The 14,379-nt window shown below is 42.3% G+C and overlaps 1 protein-coding gene across 2 annotated transcripts; it reads right to left on the bottom strand.

Annotated features, from left to right (window-relative positions):
* Nucleotides 1-886: 886 nt before the first annotated feature.
* LOC106610374 (uncharacterized) lies at nt 887-9,910 on the bottom strand. Of its 2 annotated transcripts, XM_014209702.3 has the most exons (5): nt 9,840-9,910; nt 9,247-9,501; nt 7,394-7,524; nt 6,942-7,038; nt 887-6,520 (listed from the first exon to the last, which is right to left on the bottom strand). In XM_014209702.3, the coding sequence occupies exons 2-5, from the start codon at nt 9,464-9,466 to the stop codon at nt 5,307-5,309; spliced, it is 1,662 nt and encodes a 553-aa protein (XP_014065177.2). In that variant the 5' UTR covers nt 9,467-9,501; nt 9,840-9,910; the 3' UTR covers nt 887-5,306. The 2 variants fall into 2 exon arrangements, with proteins under 2 accessions (XP_014065177.2, XP_014065176.2); XM_014209701.3 differs by having other exon boundaries at nt 9,247-9,899.
* Between the last annotated feature and the right edge of the window lie 4,469 nt (nt 9,911-14,379).

Raw genomic sequence — 14,379 nt, 5'->3', positions numbered from 1 at the left:
ATCTGGTCTGGCATAGGAAGTTTCACTTGAACAACCGTCGAAGTCGTAATTGTACTTGTGGAGGAGGTTGTTACATTTCACCACTGACCCTATACATTTTCCTCCAAAACATGACGAATCAATTTGACAATTACAAACTTATCAATGCGCATAATGTCGCTAGTTTTATCATATAGTCAATGTTAAGCAAACTAGCTAATTCTATTATTAGTAAAGTTAGCTAGCAATCAAGCTAGCTAAAATCTTATTGGTTGAAGAATTGGTCAGACTTGAATATGGGGCATTCATGTGCTTGTGGGAAGTCGTAAATCTGCCATGATCGTGTTTAAGTGCTTTTGAAATGTTTGGTAGGTTGGCATGATCATTATGACAGACAATTCCTAGACAGTCTAATCTAAGGCAGGGTTTCCCAAACTGTTCCCTCTCAGCCTTAAAAGTGTCCTGCTTGCATCGCCTCATTAGCTAACTGTTGAGGTGGCGCGATCGGCTAAGGCGCTTGAGGGCGGTCACGTGTGTTTGGGAGGCAGAAGTCCCAAGTTCAAGACCGGTATGGGCCGAATCAGGAGGATGTGGTGCTCGCTTAGCAATAAGCATGATGTCCTTTACACTATGGCAAAAACCAAAACGTGGGCGAGTTTGGGAAATCCTGATATAAAAGCCATACATACTTATTCAAAACATGGTCAGGTTTCCAACAGTTTATATTTTCAATGTCCTTATTAATAAACAATTGATCACAAAAAAATAGTTCTCAATGTCAAATAAAAATGAGACCAAGGGATCCCAAATCTTTTCACGCAGGGGGCCCCCCCCCTTCCAGCATTGCGGAACGCGTACCACATGTTAGGTTCTAATTCTTTGAGTTAATGACTCCACGGACACTAGGAAAGCTTAACCATGTTTAATTCTTCCCAAAGGGTCCATAGAGCTGCATTCAGACAAACAACATTTCACACAAGCACTGATATTTAACCCTTTCTCCTAGGCTGAGTCTTCTCAACTCAAGGCTGTCTTTAGTGATTGATATCAGATGGTGTCTCTTCTCCCAGAGGATCCCTTCCATAGGATCCCTGATGGCTAACAATAACATATCCTGACATAATGTAAACGTTATACATTACCCTCTCTCCCTCAGTGACATGGTTAGGTTCTAAGATCTCCACCCGTCTCCCCTACACATACCAAAGACATCTGGCTCCTACAGATAACCATTAACTTCTGATGTAAAAACCAGTCCCACACTGTTAGATACTATCCTTCTGAGTATAACAATGTTCCAAGTTTAACCCAGAATCTAACACGTCTATTTCTATTGGCACTAGCACTGTTCATGACACTATGTTCACACCGCTCTTGTTGGTGGAGAGAATGTTGCCGTTTTAAAGCTAATTTTCTTGCAATTCTATACATTTGGCCATGTCTAATGTGTATTCATGTGTTATTTGACTGACAAACTTGTCAAGATCTTTGTGCTAAATAACCTATACTGAAAAAAAATGTAAATACATGTAGAGTTGATCTCGTGTTTCTTGAGCTGAAATAAAAGATCCCAGAAATGTTCCATTCACACAAAAAGCTTACTTCTCTCAAATGTTGTATACAAATTAGTTTACATCCCTGTTAGTGAGCATTTCTCTTTAGCCAAGATAATCCATCCACCTGGCAGGTGTTGCATATCAAGAAGCTGATTAAACGGCATGATCATTACACAGGTGCACCTTGAGCTGGGGACAATAAAATGACTCTAAAATGTGCAGTTTTGTCACAATGCTACATATGTCTCCGATTTTGAGGGAGCGTGTAATTGGCATGCTGACTGCAGGAATGTCCACCAGAGCTGTTGCCAGATAATTGACTGTTAATTTCTCTACCATAAGCCACCTCCAACATCATTTTCAAGAGTTTGGCAGTACATCCAACTAGCTTCACAACCGCAAGTGTAACCATGCCAGCCCAAGACCTCAACATCCGGCTTCTTCACCTGCGGGATTGTCTGAGACCAGCCACCCAGACAGCTGTTGAAACTGAGGAGTATTTATGTCTGTAATAAAGCTCTTTTGTGGGGAGAAGCTCATTCTGTTTGGCTGGGCCTGGCTCCCAGTGGGTGGGCCTCTTCCCTCCCAGGCCAACCCATGGCTGCTCCCCTGCCCAGTCATGTGAAGTCCATAGATTAGGGCTTAATGAATTTATTTCAATTGACTGATTTCCTTATATGAACTGTAACTCAGTAAAATTGTTGCATGTTGTTTATATTTTTGTAAGGTATAAATGGAAAAACATGTTAGTTGACATGGGCTAGTTGATCTGGACATTTCTGACAAGTTATAAATAGCTCTCTGAGGTATGTAATGACTGACATGACAAGAGGAACTGATGATGCACTACCCAATTTCCAAATTGCACCTTGTGCATTCTACTGTTTCAACTTTCAGAGCTGGACTGAGTATATACAGTGCCTTTGGAAAGGATTCACACCCCTTGATTTTTCCAAATTTGTTACGTTACAGCCTTGATTAAGTAAATACAAATCCACAGCAATCTACACAGAATACCCCATAATGACAAACCGAAAATACGTTTTTTGAAATTTGTGCAAATGTATAAAATAATTGTATTCAGACAATTTGCTATGAGACTCGAAATTGAGCTCAGATGCATCCTGTTTCCATTGATCATCCTTGAGATGTTTATACAACTTGATTGGAGTCCACCTGTGGTAAATTCAATTGATTGGACATGATTTGGAAAAGGCACACACCTGTCTATATAAGGTCCGACAGTTGACAGTGCATGTCAGAGCAAAAACCAAGCCATGGAGGTCGAAGGAATTGTCCGTAGAGCTCCGAGACAGGATTGTGTCGAGACTCAGATCTGGGAAAGGGTACCAAAACATTTCTGCAGCATTGAAGGTCCACATGAGCACAGTGGCATACATCATTCTTCCTAGAGCTGGCCGCCCGGCCAAACTGAGCAATCGGGTGAGAAGGGCCTTGGTCAGGGAGATGACCAAGAACCCGATGGTCACTCTGACAGAGCTCCAGAGTTCCTCTGTGGAGATGGGAGAACATTCCAGAAGGGAAGCCATCTTTGCAGCACTCCACCAATAGGCCTTTATGGTAGTGGCCATACAGAAGCCATTCCTCAGTAAAAGGCACGACAGCCCGCTTGAAATTTGCCAAAAGGCACCTAAAGACTCTCAGAGTCAATATTATCCAATGAAACCAAGATTGAACTCTGGCCTGAATGCCAGATCACTGTAGCTGTACACAGCCAATCTGTAAATAGCACACCCAACTACCTCATCCCCATATTATTTATCCTCTTGCTCTTTTGCACCCCAGTATCTCTACTTGCACATCATCATCTGCACATCTATCACTCCAGTGTTAATGCTAAATTGTAATAATTTCACCAATATGGCCTATTTATTGCCTTATTGCCCTACTCTTCTAAATTTGCACACGCTGTATACAGATTTTTGTATTGTGTTGTTGACTGTACGTCTGTTTATGTGTAACTTTGTGTTGTTGTTTTTGTCGCACTGCTTTGTTTTATCTTGGCCAGGTCGCAGTTGTAAATGACAACTTCTTCTCAACTGGCCTGCCTGGTTAAATAAAGGTGAAATAAAAAAAATAAAAAGCCAAGCTTCACATCTAGAAAAACCTGCCACCATCCATACGGTGAAGCATTGTGGTGGAAGCATCATGCTGTGGGGATGTTTTTCAGGATCGAGGGAAATATGAACGGAGCAAAGTACATAGCAATCCTTAATGTAAACCTGCTCCCGAGCGCTCAGGACCTCAGACTGGGATGAAGTTTCACCTTCCAACAGGACAACGACCCGAAGCACACAGCCAAGACAAGACTTGAACCTGATCAAACATCTCTGGAGAGACCTGAAAATAGCTGTGCAGCAACACTCCCCATCATTATGGGGTATTGTGTGTAGATTGATAAGGAAAAAAAACAATAATCAATTTTATAAGGCTGTAAGTAACAAAATGTGGAAAAAGTCAATAGGTCTGAATACTTTCCGAAGGCACTTTATGTATGTATGTATGTATGTATGTATGTATGTACATACACACACTACCAGTCAAAAGTTTTAGAACACCTACACATCAAGGGTTTTTCTTTATTTTTACTCTTTTTCTACATTGTGGAATAATAGTGAAGACATAATTAGGAAATAACACATATGGAATCATGTAGTGACCAAAAAAAGTGTTAAACAAATCAAATAATATTTGAGATTTTTCAAATAGCCAGCCTTTGCCTTGATTACAGCTTTGCATATTCTTGGCATTCTCTGAACCAGTGTCACCTGGCTTGCTTTTCCAACAGTCTTGGTGTTCCCACATATGCTGAGCACTTGTTGGCTTCTTTTCCTTCACTCTGCGGTCCAACTCATCCCAAATCATCTCAATTGGGTTCAGGTCGCGTGTTTGTGGAGGCCAGGTCATCTGATGCAACACTCCATTACTCTCCTTATTGGTCAAATAGCCCTTACACAGCCTGGAGGTGTGTTGGGTCATTGTCCTGTTGAAAAACAAATGATAGTCCCACTAAGCGCAAACCAGATGGGATGGCATATCACTGCAGAATGCGGTGGTAGCCATGCTGGTTAAATGTGCCTTGAATACAAAATAAATCACATAGTGTCACCAGCAAAGCACCACCACACCATCACACCACTTCCTCCATGCTTCACGGTGGGACCCACACATGCGGTTGGAACCAAAAACCTCAAATTTGGACTCATCAGACTAAAAGACAGATTTCCACCGGTCTAATGTCCAATCCATCTAATGTCATCGACCATGACGGCCTGATTCACGCAGTCTCCTCTGAACAGTTGATGTTGAGATGGGTCTGTTACTTGATTTATTTGGGCTGCAATGTCTGAGGCAGGTAACTCTTATGAACTTATTCTCTGCAGCAGAGGAAACTCTGGGTCTTCCTTTTCTGTGGCGCTCCTCATGAGATTCAGTTTCATCATAGCGATTGATAGTTTTGCAACTGCACTTGAAGAAACTTTCAAAATATATATTGAAAAAATAAATCATTATACTTTTATATGTTTAATACTTTGTTGGTTACAAAATGATTCCATATGTGTTATTTCATAGTTTTGATGTCTTCACTATTATTCTACAATGTAGAAAATTGTAAAAATAAAGAAAAATCCTTGAATGAATAGGTGTGTCAAAACTTTTGAATGGTAGTATATATATTATATATTAAAAAAATAATAATTGGGGGACCCCATGCCTCACAATATGAAAACCACTGTTCTAGACCACCGCTCAGGCCAGGAAATCCGGCCTGTGTTTGTGCTGGTGTAACTTTAGATGGGCCAGTCGTTTGAAGCAGAGTCCACACACAGCACAGCAGTACGGTCTCTCCCCAGTGTGTGTGCGCTGGTGTACCTTCAAAATGTCCACCCGCGTGAAGCTCTTGTCACACATATTGCAGCGGTGTGGTTTCTCCTGCGTGTGAATGCGCTGATGCAGCTTGAGGTTCCAGAGCCGGCTAAATTTGTTCCCACAGACGGAGCAGCAGTAGGGCTTGTCTGTCGTCTGGCTGCACTTGTGCCTCTTCAGGTCGGAGAAGGAGGTGAAGCCCTTGGAGCAGTGGCTGCAAAGGTGGAGTCCCTCTGCCTGGTGGACCCGCTGGTGGACCTTAAGGTTACAGGCCTGGGTGAAGGTCTTACCGCACTGGGTGCAGGAATACGGAGGACCAGACCCTGAACTCAACCCTCTCCCCGTTTTGTGTGTCTGCTTGTGGGCCTTGAGGGAACCAGAGTCTGGGAAGCTCATGGTACATTGATTGCAGGCATGACGGCTCCCCGCTCCTCCTGTTACCTGCTCTTGTGAACGATCTCTGAGGTTTAAAGAGTGTCCAAAGTCATCAGCGGCATCATACAGGCTCTCTGTGTTGTTGTGGTCTGAGCTTCCAGAGTGGATGGAGGTTAGCCCCCTGTGGCCAGCTCTGTTACCCGACTCTGCGACACCGTGTTCAGGGTACAAGACACTGGAGTCCTGCAGGTACCCCTCCTCGTTGATCAACAGGCAGTTCAGGTCTCCCACCTCCGGGTGGGGGGATGGCGTTGGCGACCCCACCTGATTCCTCCGGCTCCGATGGGGGCCAGGCATGTGGGAGCGATGGTGATGGTCTCCCCCCTCAGACCCCCCCAGGTTCACCTGGTAGTGACCCACAGCTCCGTAGCTCAGCGCCCCCAGACGAGACGGAGAACCAGGAAGCCTATCCAGCCCTTCCATGTCTAGAAGATGGCCTCCACTACTAGGACTGCCATAACCAGACTTCTCAAAGTCACCCCCTAGTTCCTCCATGCTGTAGTGGGGACGGTAGAGAGGGTCGATGGGTTTCCCTTGGTCTCTCTCGGGGCCTGGTGGTTCAGGCCTCTGGTCTAGACTGGATCCCCAGTCATCCTGGCACTGCTGTAGCTCCTGCTGAATAAAACTCTTACTGGGCCCAGAGACATCTGAACCATCAGCCTCTGAAGAACACAGGGTACATGAGGCATTAGAAGCATTAATATTTAAGACAGGGGTGTTAAACTCATTCCATAGAGGGCCTAGTGTCTGCTGGTTTTTGATTTTCAATTAAGACCTAGACAACCAGATGAGGGGAGTTCCTTACTAAATAGTGGCCTTAATTCATCAATCAAGTACAAGGAAGGAGCGAAACCCACAGACACTCTGTGGAATGAGTTTGACACGTGATTTAAGGCATTGGCAATAGTAGACACAGTAGTAGAGTAACAGTAATGTTAAATGTGTACTTACAGTTTCAAGTTGACATGTGTAATAATGAATACATTTGAAATGACACAGCATACTATAACTTACTCTTGTTATCATTCTCATCATCATAAAGGTTGGCTATTGTCTGTTATGTTGGTGGTAAACTCAACTCACCGTCCAGGCAGAAATCCCATCTCTCCCGTAGCTCAGTGTTGTGGAGAGCCTCCTCTTTCAGCAGGCTGTCCAGCTTCTGACCTGCGACCTCTGTGGACTGCCAGACGAAATGAATGAGTTGATTCTAACTAAATGATGGATAAACTGACAGTGACTGAATAGAGCTGACATGATGGTTCTCTATTCAGAACTCTCCTCTGGAACACCCAGACATCTCACAACTTTGCTGCAGCCCAGAACTGGAAGAGTTCAAATATGAGGAGAGGTTTGAAGAAGGCTGCCCAATTCTTCCTCACAGACTGATCTGTTCTAATATATCCTTTAAAATAACATTTCTAACTGAACTTTCTGTAACACTCCACCCTTCACAGGTGTTTAGTCCCCTAGATACAAGAGGTTCTCCTAGGGCTGGTGGCCTTTGCCTCCATGTGTTTAGTCAGTCCCCTACCTACCTCAGAGGTTCTCCTGGTGGCCTCTGCCTCCTCCAGATCATGGAAGGTTGTTTCCCTGGCCACGCCCCCACAGCTGCTCCACTCCTCCCCTGGTACCTTCTCCTGCTTCAGGCCACGCCCCCTCTCCACACCTGGCCACAGGTAAACAAAGAGAACATTTCATTTGGAGTAAAAGGAATGTAACATTGTGGATAATGGAGTCTCCTCACATCAGATGAAGGAAAGGAAACATCTTACTAAGATGCCACCACCACCCATGACTTTGACTATTTTCTTAAAGCAATACTGTCTGATCAGTGATCACCAAAGTATGAAAGGTACACAATACAGCAGCCTGCCACTCATATATATATATATATATATATATATATATATATATATAAAACCAGTCAAAAGTTTGTGGAATTTATTTTCTTCTTAATGCGTTTGAGCCTATCAGTTGTGTTGTGACAAGGTGGGGGAGGTATACAAAAGACAGCCCTTTTTGGTGAAAGACCAAGTCCATATTATGGCAAGAACAGCTCAAATAAGCAAAGAGAAATGACAGTCAATTATTACTTTAAGACATGAAGGTCAGTCAATCCAGGAAATTTCAAGAACTTTTCATGTTTCTTCAAGTGCAGTCGCAAAACCCAGAGTTACCTCTGCTGCAGAGGACAAGTTCAATAGAGTTACCAGCCTCAGAAATTGCAGCCCAAATAAATGCTTCACAGAGTTCACGTAACAGACACATCTCAACATCAACTGTTCAGAGGAGACTGCGTGTCGAATTGCTGCAAAGAAACCACTACTAAAAGGACACCAATAAGAAGAGACTTGCTTGGGCCAAGACACACAAGCAATGGACATTAGACTGGTGGAAATCTCTCCTTTGGTCTTATGAGTCCAAATTTGAGACTTGTGGTTACAACTGCCATGTCTTCATGAGATGCAGAGTAGGTGAACGGATGATCTCCACATTTGTGGTTCCGACCGGGAAGCATCCAGGAGGTGTAATGGTGCTTTGCTGGTGACACTATGTGATTTATTTAGAATTCAAGGCACACTTAACCAGCGTGGCTAACACAGTGTTCTGCAGCGATATGCCATCCCATCTGGTTTGCGCTTAGTGGGTCTATCATTTGTTTTTCAACAGGACAATGACCCAACACACCTCCAGGGCTATTTGACCAAGGAGGAGAGTAATGCATCAGATGACCTGGCCTCCACAACACAACACAACACAAACACCTGATGTCAACCCAATTGAGATGGTTTGGGATGAGTTGGACCAGAGAGTGAAGGAAATGCAGCCGACAAGTGCTCAGCATTCGTGGAAACTCCTTCAAGATTGTTGGAAAAGCATTCCAGGTGAAGCTGGTTGAGAGAATGCCAAGCGTGTGCAAATGTAACAGTGTAGGTTCCGTCCCTCTCTTCGCCCCAACCCGGGCTCGAACCAGGGACCCTTGCACACATCAACAACTGACACCCCACGAAGCATCGTTACCCATCGCGCCACAAAAGCCGTGGCCCTTGCAACGCAAGGGGAAACCCTACTTCAAGTCTCAGAGCAAGTGACGTCACTGATTGAAACGCTATTAGCGCGCACCACCGCTAACTAAATAGCCATTTCACATCGGTTACACAAAGCTGTTAAAAGCGGCTAGTTTGAAGAATCTAAAATGTAAAATATATTTTGATTTGTTTAACACTTTTTGGCTTACTACATGATTCCATGTGTTATTTCATAGTTTTGATGTCTTCACTATTATTCTACAATGTAGAAAATAATAAAAATAAAGAAAAACCCTTGAATGAGTAGGTGTGTCCAAACTTTTGACTGGTACTGTGTCGTTAGATGTCTCTCTTCTCACCTGTCTGTGAAGTTCCTAAGCTTATTTCTTCATCTTCCTTGCCAGTTCTCCCACAGTCCCAACACTTCCCCCTCTGGCCTCCCTCTCTGTTCCTCTCCGACCACTGCAGCCGCGTCTTCAGTGACTCGACCTGTTCCCGGCTCCGGGACACCTCCTCCAGGAAACTATCCTCCACCAGCCTGGTGATCTCGTACATAGCTGACTTAAGGACCGTCTCCATGACTCCGGAGAGCTGAGACTGGAAAGTTATGATGGCTGCGGACATCATGGCAAAGTGTCTATGAGCAGCTAGCTACAGTTATGAGATCGTAACTTTTAGCTACTTTTGTTCAGGTTGGTCAGTGTTACGATTCCGTATATCAAAAGGAAAAATCGCTAAAATTAGTAGCAGATACAGGTAACTAAACCACTTTTGTCTGTGTTAGCATGCTAGCAAACGTTACTGTTGGATGTTGTGGTCTCTACCTAATGCAATTTTTTATAATTTCGAGATATAAGATGTAGCATTTGCTGTATATGAGGCTATTCGAATAAATACAAATACCAGTGGTATTGAGAGAAAGCAAGGCTATGGTATTTGGCTCGGCACTTACTTTGCTAGCCAGTTAACACAATAAGCATCCACCCCCAAAGAATGTACTTCCGGAAACAAACCAACGGGTCGGGTAGTGGGACATTCTACATCGGAACGTTACCTTATTCGAGTTAAAAAAGACGACCTTTATTTATTGTGTATAAATTGACAGGAAATGTACACGGGAAGCAATTTCTCAGCCATCACTCAATGCGTCACACAAAGCACTGTGCGCCGAGTCCATAAAAGAAGAAGTCATATCACCAACATAGGCCAATTCTGATCAATCCTGTAATTAAAAAAAATAATATATTAATCGATTGTAGATTCATATGAAAGTGTGGGTTGAAGAGAACCGCTGCCAACAAAAAAGTAATATCAGCAGCTAAATGCATGAATTTGGTGCACTTTAAGATGAACACTGAGAGATTGAATATTTTTCAGGTAACTAACTTGCATCTTCCCACCTGCAACAGCAGACATTGCCAGTATTCAAGTACAGTTACTACTGTGGGTCTCTCTACTCTGGAACAGTCTCCTTTGGAACAGTCTCCTCTGGAACAGTCTCCACTCTGGAACACTCTCTACTCTGGAACACATGCAGTACCAGTCAAAAGTTTACACACACCTACTCATTCAAGGGTTTTTCTTTATTTTGACTATTTTCTACATTGTAGAATAATAGTGAAGACATCAAAACTATGAAATAACACATGTGGAATCATTTAGTAACCCAAAAAGTGTTAAACAAATCAAAATATATTTTATATTTGAGATTATTCAATGTAGCCACCCTTTGCCTTGATGACAGTTTGCACACTGTTGGCATTCTCACAACCAACTATATGAAGTTGTCACCTGGAATGCATTTGAATTAACAGGTGTGCCTTCTTAAAAGTTAATTTGTGGAATTTCTTTCCTTCTTAATGCGTTTGAGACAATCAGTTGTGTTGTGACAAAGTAGGTGGGGTATACAGACGATAGTCCTATTTGGTAAAAGACATTTACATTTTAGTCATTTAGCAGACGCTCTTATCCAGAGCAACTTACAGTAGTGAATACATACATTTTCATTTCATGCATATTTTGTTTTTTTTTGTACTGGCCCCCCGTGGGAATCGAACCCACAACCCTGGCGTTGCACACACCATGCTGGCGTTGCAAACACCATGCTCTACCAACTGAGCCACAGGGAAGGCCAACTCCATATTATGGCAAGAACAGCTCAAATAAGCAAAGAGAAACGACAGTCCAGCAATACTTTAAGACATGAAGGTCAGTCAATCTGGAAAATGTCAAGAACTTTGAAAGTTTCTTCAGGTGCAGTCGCAAAACCATCAAGCGCTATGATGAAACTGGCTCTCATTAGGACCGCCACAGAAAAGGAAGACCCAGAGTTACCTCTGCTGCAGAGGACAAGTTCATTAGAGTTACCAGCCTCAGAAATTGCAGCCCAAATAAATGCTTCACGGAGTTCAAGTAACAGACACATCTCAACATCAACTGTTCAGAGGAGACCGTGTGAATCAGGCCTTCATGGTCGAATTGCTGCAAAGAAACCACTACGAAAGGACACCAACAATAATAAGAAACTTGCTTGGGCCAAGAAACAAGAGCAATGGACATTAGACTGGTGGAAATCTGTCCTTTGGTCTGATGAGTCCAAATGTGAGATTTTTGGTTCCAACCGCCGTCTGTCTTTGTGAGACGCAGAGTAGGTGAACAGATTAACTCTGCATGTGTGATTCCCACGGTGACGCATCGAGGAGGAGGTGTGATGGTGTGGGGGTGCTTTGCTGGTAACACTGTCAATGATTTATTTAGAATTCAAGGCACGCTTAACCAGCATGGCTACCACCGATATGCCATCCCATCTGGTTTGCTCTTAGTGCGACTATCATTTGTTTTTCAACAGGACAGTGACCCAACACACCTCCAGGCTTTGTAAGGGCTATGTGTCCAAGATGGTGAGTGATGGAGTGCTGCATCAGAAGACCTGGCCTCCACAATCATCAGAAAATAGTAAAAACTAAGAAAAGCCCCTGAATGAGAAGGTGTGTTCAAACTTTTGACCGGTACTGTACATCTATAGTGTATTGCCAAAAACCACTCAACAACTTCAACCATGGACTCTGACATGTGCAATAAGCCAAACTGATTAAAGAATCCCACAGTACTCAATCACCCTCTCTCTCTCACACACTATCTCTCTCTGTCTCTGTCTCTCTCTCTCACACACACACACACACACACACACACACACACACACACACACACACACACACACACACACACACACACAAATTAGAATGCACAGAACAGCTTTAAGTGATACAGTCTACTGTGCTCACCACTCCTCTGCCTCTCTCCATCACTTTCTCTGTGTCATCTGTTGGTATCTCTTGTCTGCCCTCTTCTGTTGCTGTCTCTTAGTATTCTATGTTATTATCGCTTAGTATTCTATGTTGCTGTCGCTTAGTATTCTATCTTGCTGTCTCTTAATATTCTATGTTACTGTCTCTTAGTATTCTATGTTGCTGTCTCTTAGTATTCTATGTTGCTGTCTCTTAGTATTCTATGTTGCTGTCTATTAGTATTCTATGTTATTATCGCTTAGTATTCTATGTTGCTGTCTCTTAATATTCTATGTTGCTGTCTCTTAGTATTCTATGTTGCTGTCTCTTAGTATTCTATGCTGCTGTCGCTTAGTATTCTATGCTGCTGTCTCTTAGTATTCTATGTTGCTGTCTCTTAGTATTCTATGTTGCTGTCTCTTAGTATTCTATGTTGCTGTCTCTTAGTATTCTATGTTGCTGTCTATTAGTATTCTATGTTATTATCGCTTAGTATTCTATGTTGCTGTCTCTTAATATTCTATGTTGCTGTCTCTTAGTATTCTATGTTGCTGTCTCTTAGTATTCTATGCTGCTGTCGCTTAGTATTCTATGCTGCTGTCTCTTAGTATTCTATGTTGCTGTCTCTTAGTATTCTATGTTGCTGTCTCTTAGTATTCTATGTTGCTGTCTCTTAGTATTCTATGTTGCTGTCTCTTAGTATTCTATGTTGCTGTCGCTTAGTATTCTATGTTGCTGTCTCTTAGTATTCTATGTTGCTGTCTCTTAGTATTCTATGTTGCTGTCTCTTAGTATTCTATGTTGCTGTCTCTTAGTATTCTATGTTACTGTCTCTTAGTAATCTATGTTACTGTCTCTTAGTATTCTATGTTATTATCACTTAGTATTCTATGTTGCTGTCTCTTAGAATTCTATGTTGCTGTCTTTTAGTATTCTATGTTGCTGTCTCTTAGTATTCTATGTTACTGTCTCTTAGTATTCTATGTTATTATCGCTTAGTATTCTATGTTGCTGTCTCTTAGTATTCTATGTTGCTGTCTCTTAGTATTCTATGTTGCTGTCGCTTAGTATTCTATGCTGCTGTCGCTTAGTATTCTATGCTGCTGTCTCTTAGTATTCTATGTTGCTGTCTCTTAGTATTCTATGTTGCTGTCTCTTAGTATTCTATGTTGCTGTCTCTTAGTATTCTATGTTGCTGTCGCTTAGTATTCTATGTTGCTGTCTCTTAGTATTCTATGTTGCTGTCTCTTAGTATTCTATGTTGCTATCTCTTAGTATTCTATGTTATTATCGCTTAGTATTCTATGTTGCTGTCTCTTAGAATTCTATGTTGCTGTCTCTTAGTATTCTATGTTGCTGTCTCTTAGTATTCTATGTTACTGTCTCTTAGTATTCTATGTTATTATCGCTTAGTATTCTATGTTGCTGTCTCTTAGTATTCTATCTTGCTGTCTCTTAGTATTCTATGTTGCTGTCTCTTAGTATTCTATGTTGCTGACGCTTAGTATTCTATGCTGCTGTCGCTTAGTATTCTATGCTGCTGTCTCTTAGTATTCTATGCTGCTGTCTCTTAGTATTCTATGCTGCTGTCTCTTAGTATTCTATGTTGCTGTCTCTTAGTATTCTATGTTGCTGTCTCTTAGTATTCTATGTTGCTGTCTCTTAGTATTCTATGTTGCTGTCTCTTAGTATTTTATGTTACTGTCTCTTAGTATTCTATGTTACTGTCTCTTAGTATTCTATGTTACTGTCTCTTAGTATTCTCAAATCAAATTTTATTTGCCATGTGCGCCGAATACAACAGGTGTAGACCTTACAGTGATATGCTTACTTACAGGCTCTAACCAACAGTGCAAAAAAGGTATTAGGTGAACAATAGGTAAGTAAAGAAATAAAAACAACAGTTAAAAGACAGTGAAAAATAGCAGTAGCGAGGCTATATACAGTAGCGAGGCTAAACAGTAGCGAGGCTATAACAGTAGCGAGGCTATATACAGGCACCTGTTAGTCGGGCTGATTGAGGTAGTATGTACATGTAGATATGGTTAAAGTGACTATGCATATATGATAAACAGAGAGTAGCAGTAGCATAGAAGAGGGGTTGGTGGGTGGTGTGGACACCAAGGAACTTGAAGCTCTCAACCTGCTCCACTACAGCCCCGTCGATGAGAATGGGGGCGTGCTCGGTCCTCCTTTTCCTGTAGT

The sequence above is a fragment of the Salmo salar genome, chromosome 08, assembly GCF_965601325.2.
Source record: "Salmo salar chromosome 08, fSalSal1, whole genome shotgun sequence".
Classification (NCBI taxonomy): Eukaryota; Metazoa; Chordata; class Actinopteri; order Salmoniformes; family Salmonidae; genus Salmo; species Salmo salar.
Note: the sequence above shows the minus strand (reverse complement) of the source record. Positions and strands in the feature narration are given on the sequence as shown.

Coding starts and splice junctions, on each gene's coding strand:
- LOC106610374 (XM_014209701.3), bottom strand. CDS start 9,514: ATGATGTCCGCAGCCATCATAACTTTCCAGTCTCAGCTCTCCGGAGTC. Junction 7,525..9,246: donor CTTAGGAACTTCACAGACAG/GTGAGAAGAGAG, acceptor ACCTGTGGCCAG/GTGTGGAGAGGGGGCGTGGC. Junction 6,521..6,941: donor ATGGGATTTCTGCCTGGACG/GTGAGTTGAGTT, acceptor TGTGTTCTTCAG/AGGCTGATGGTTCAGATGTC.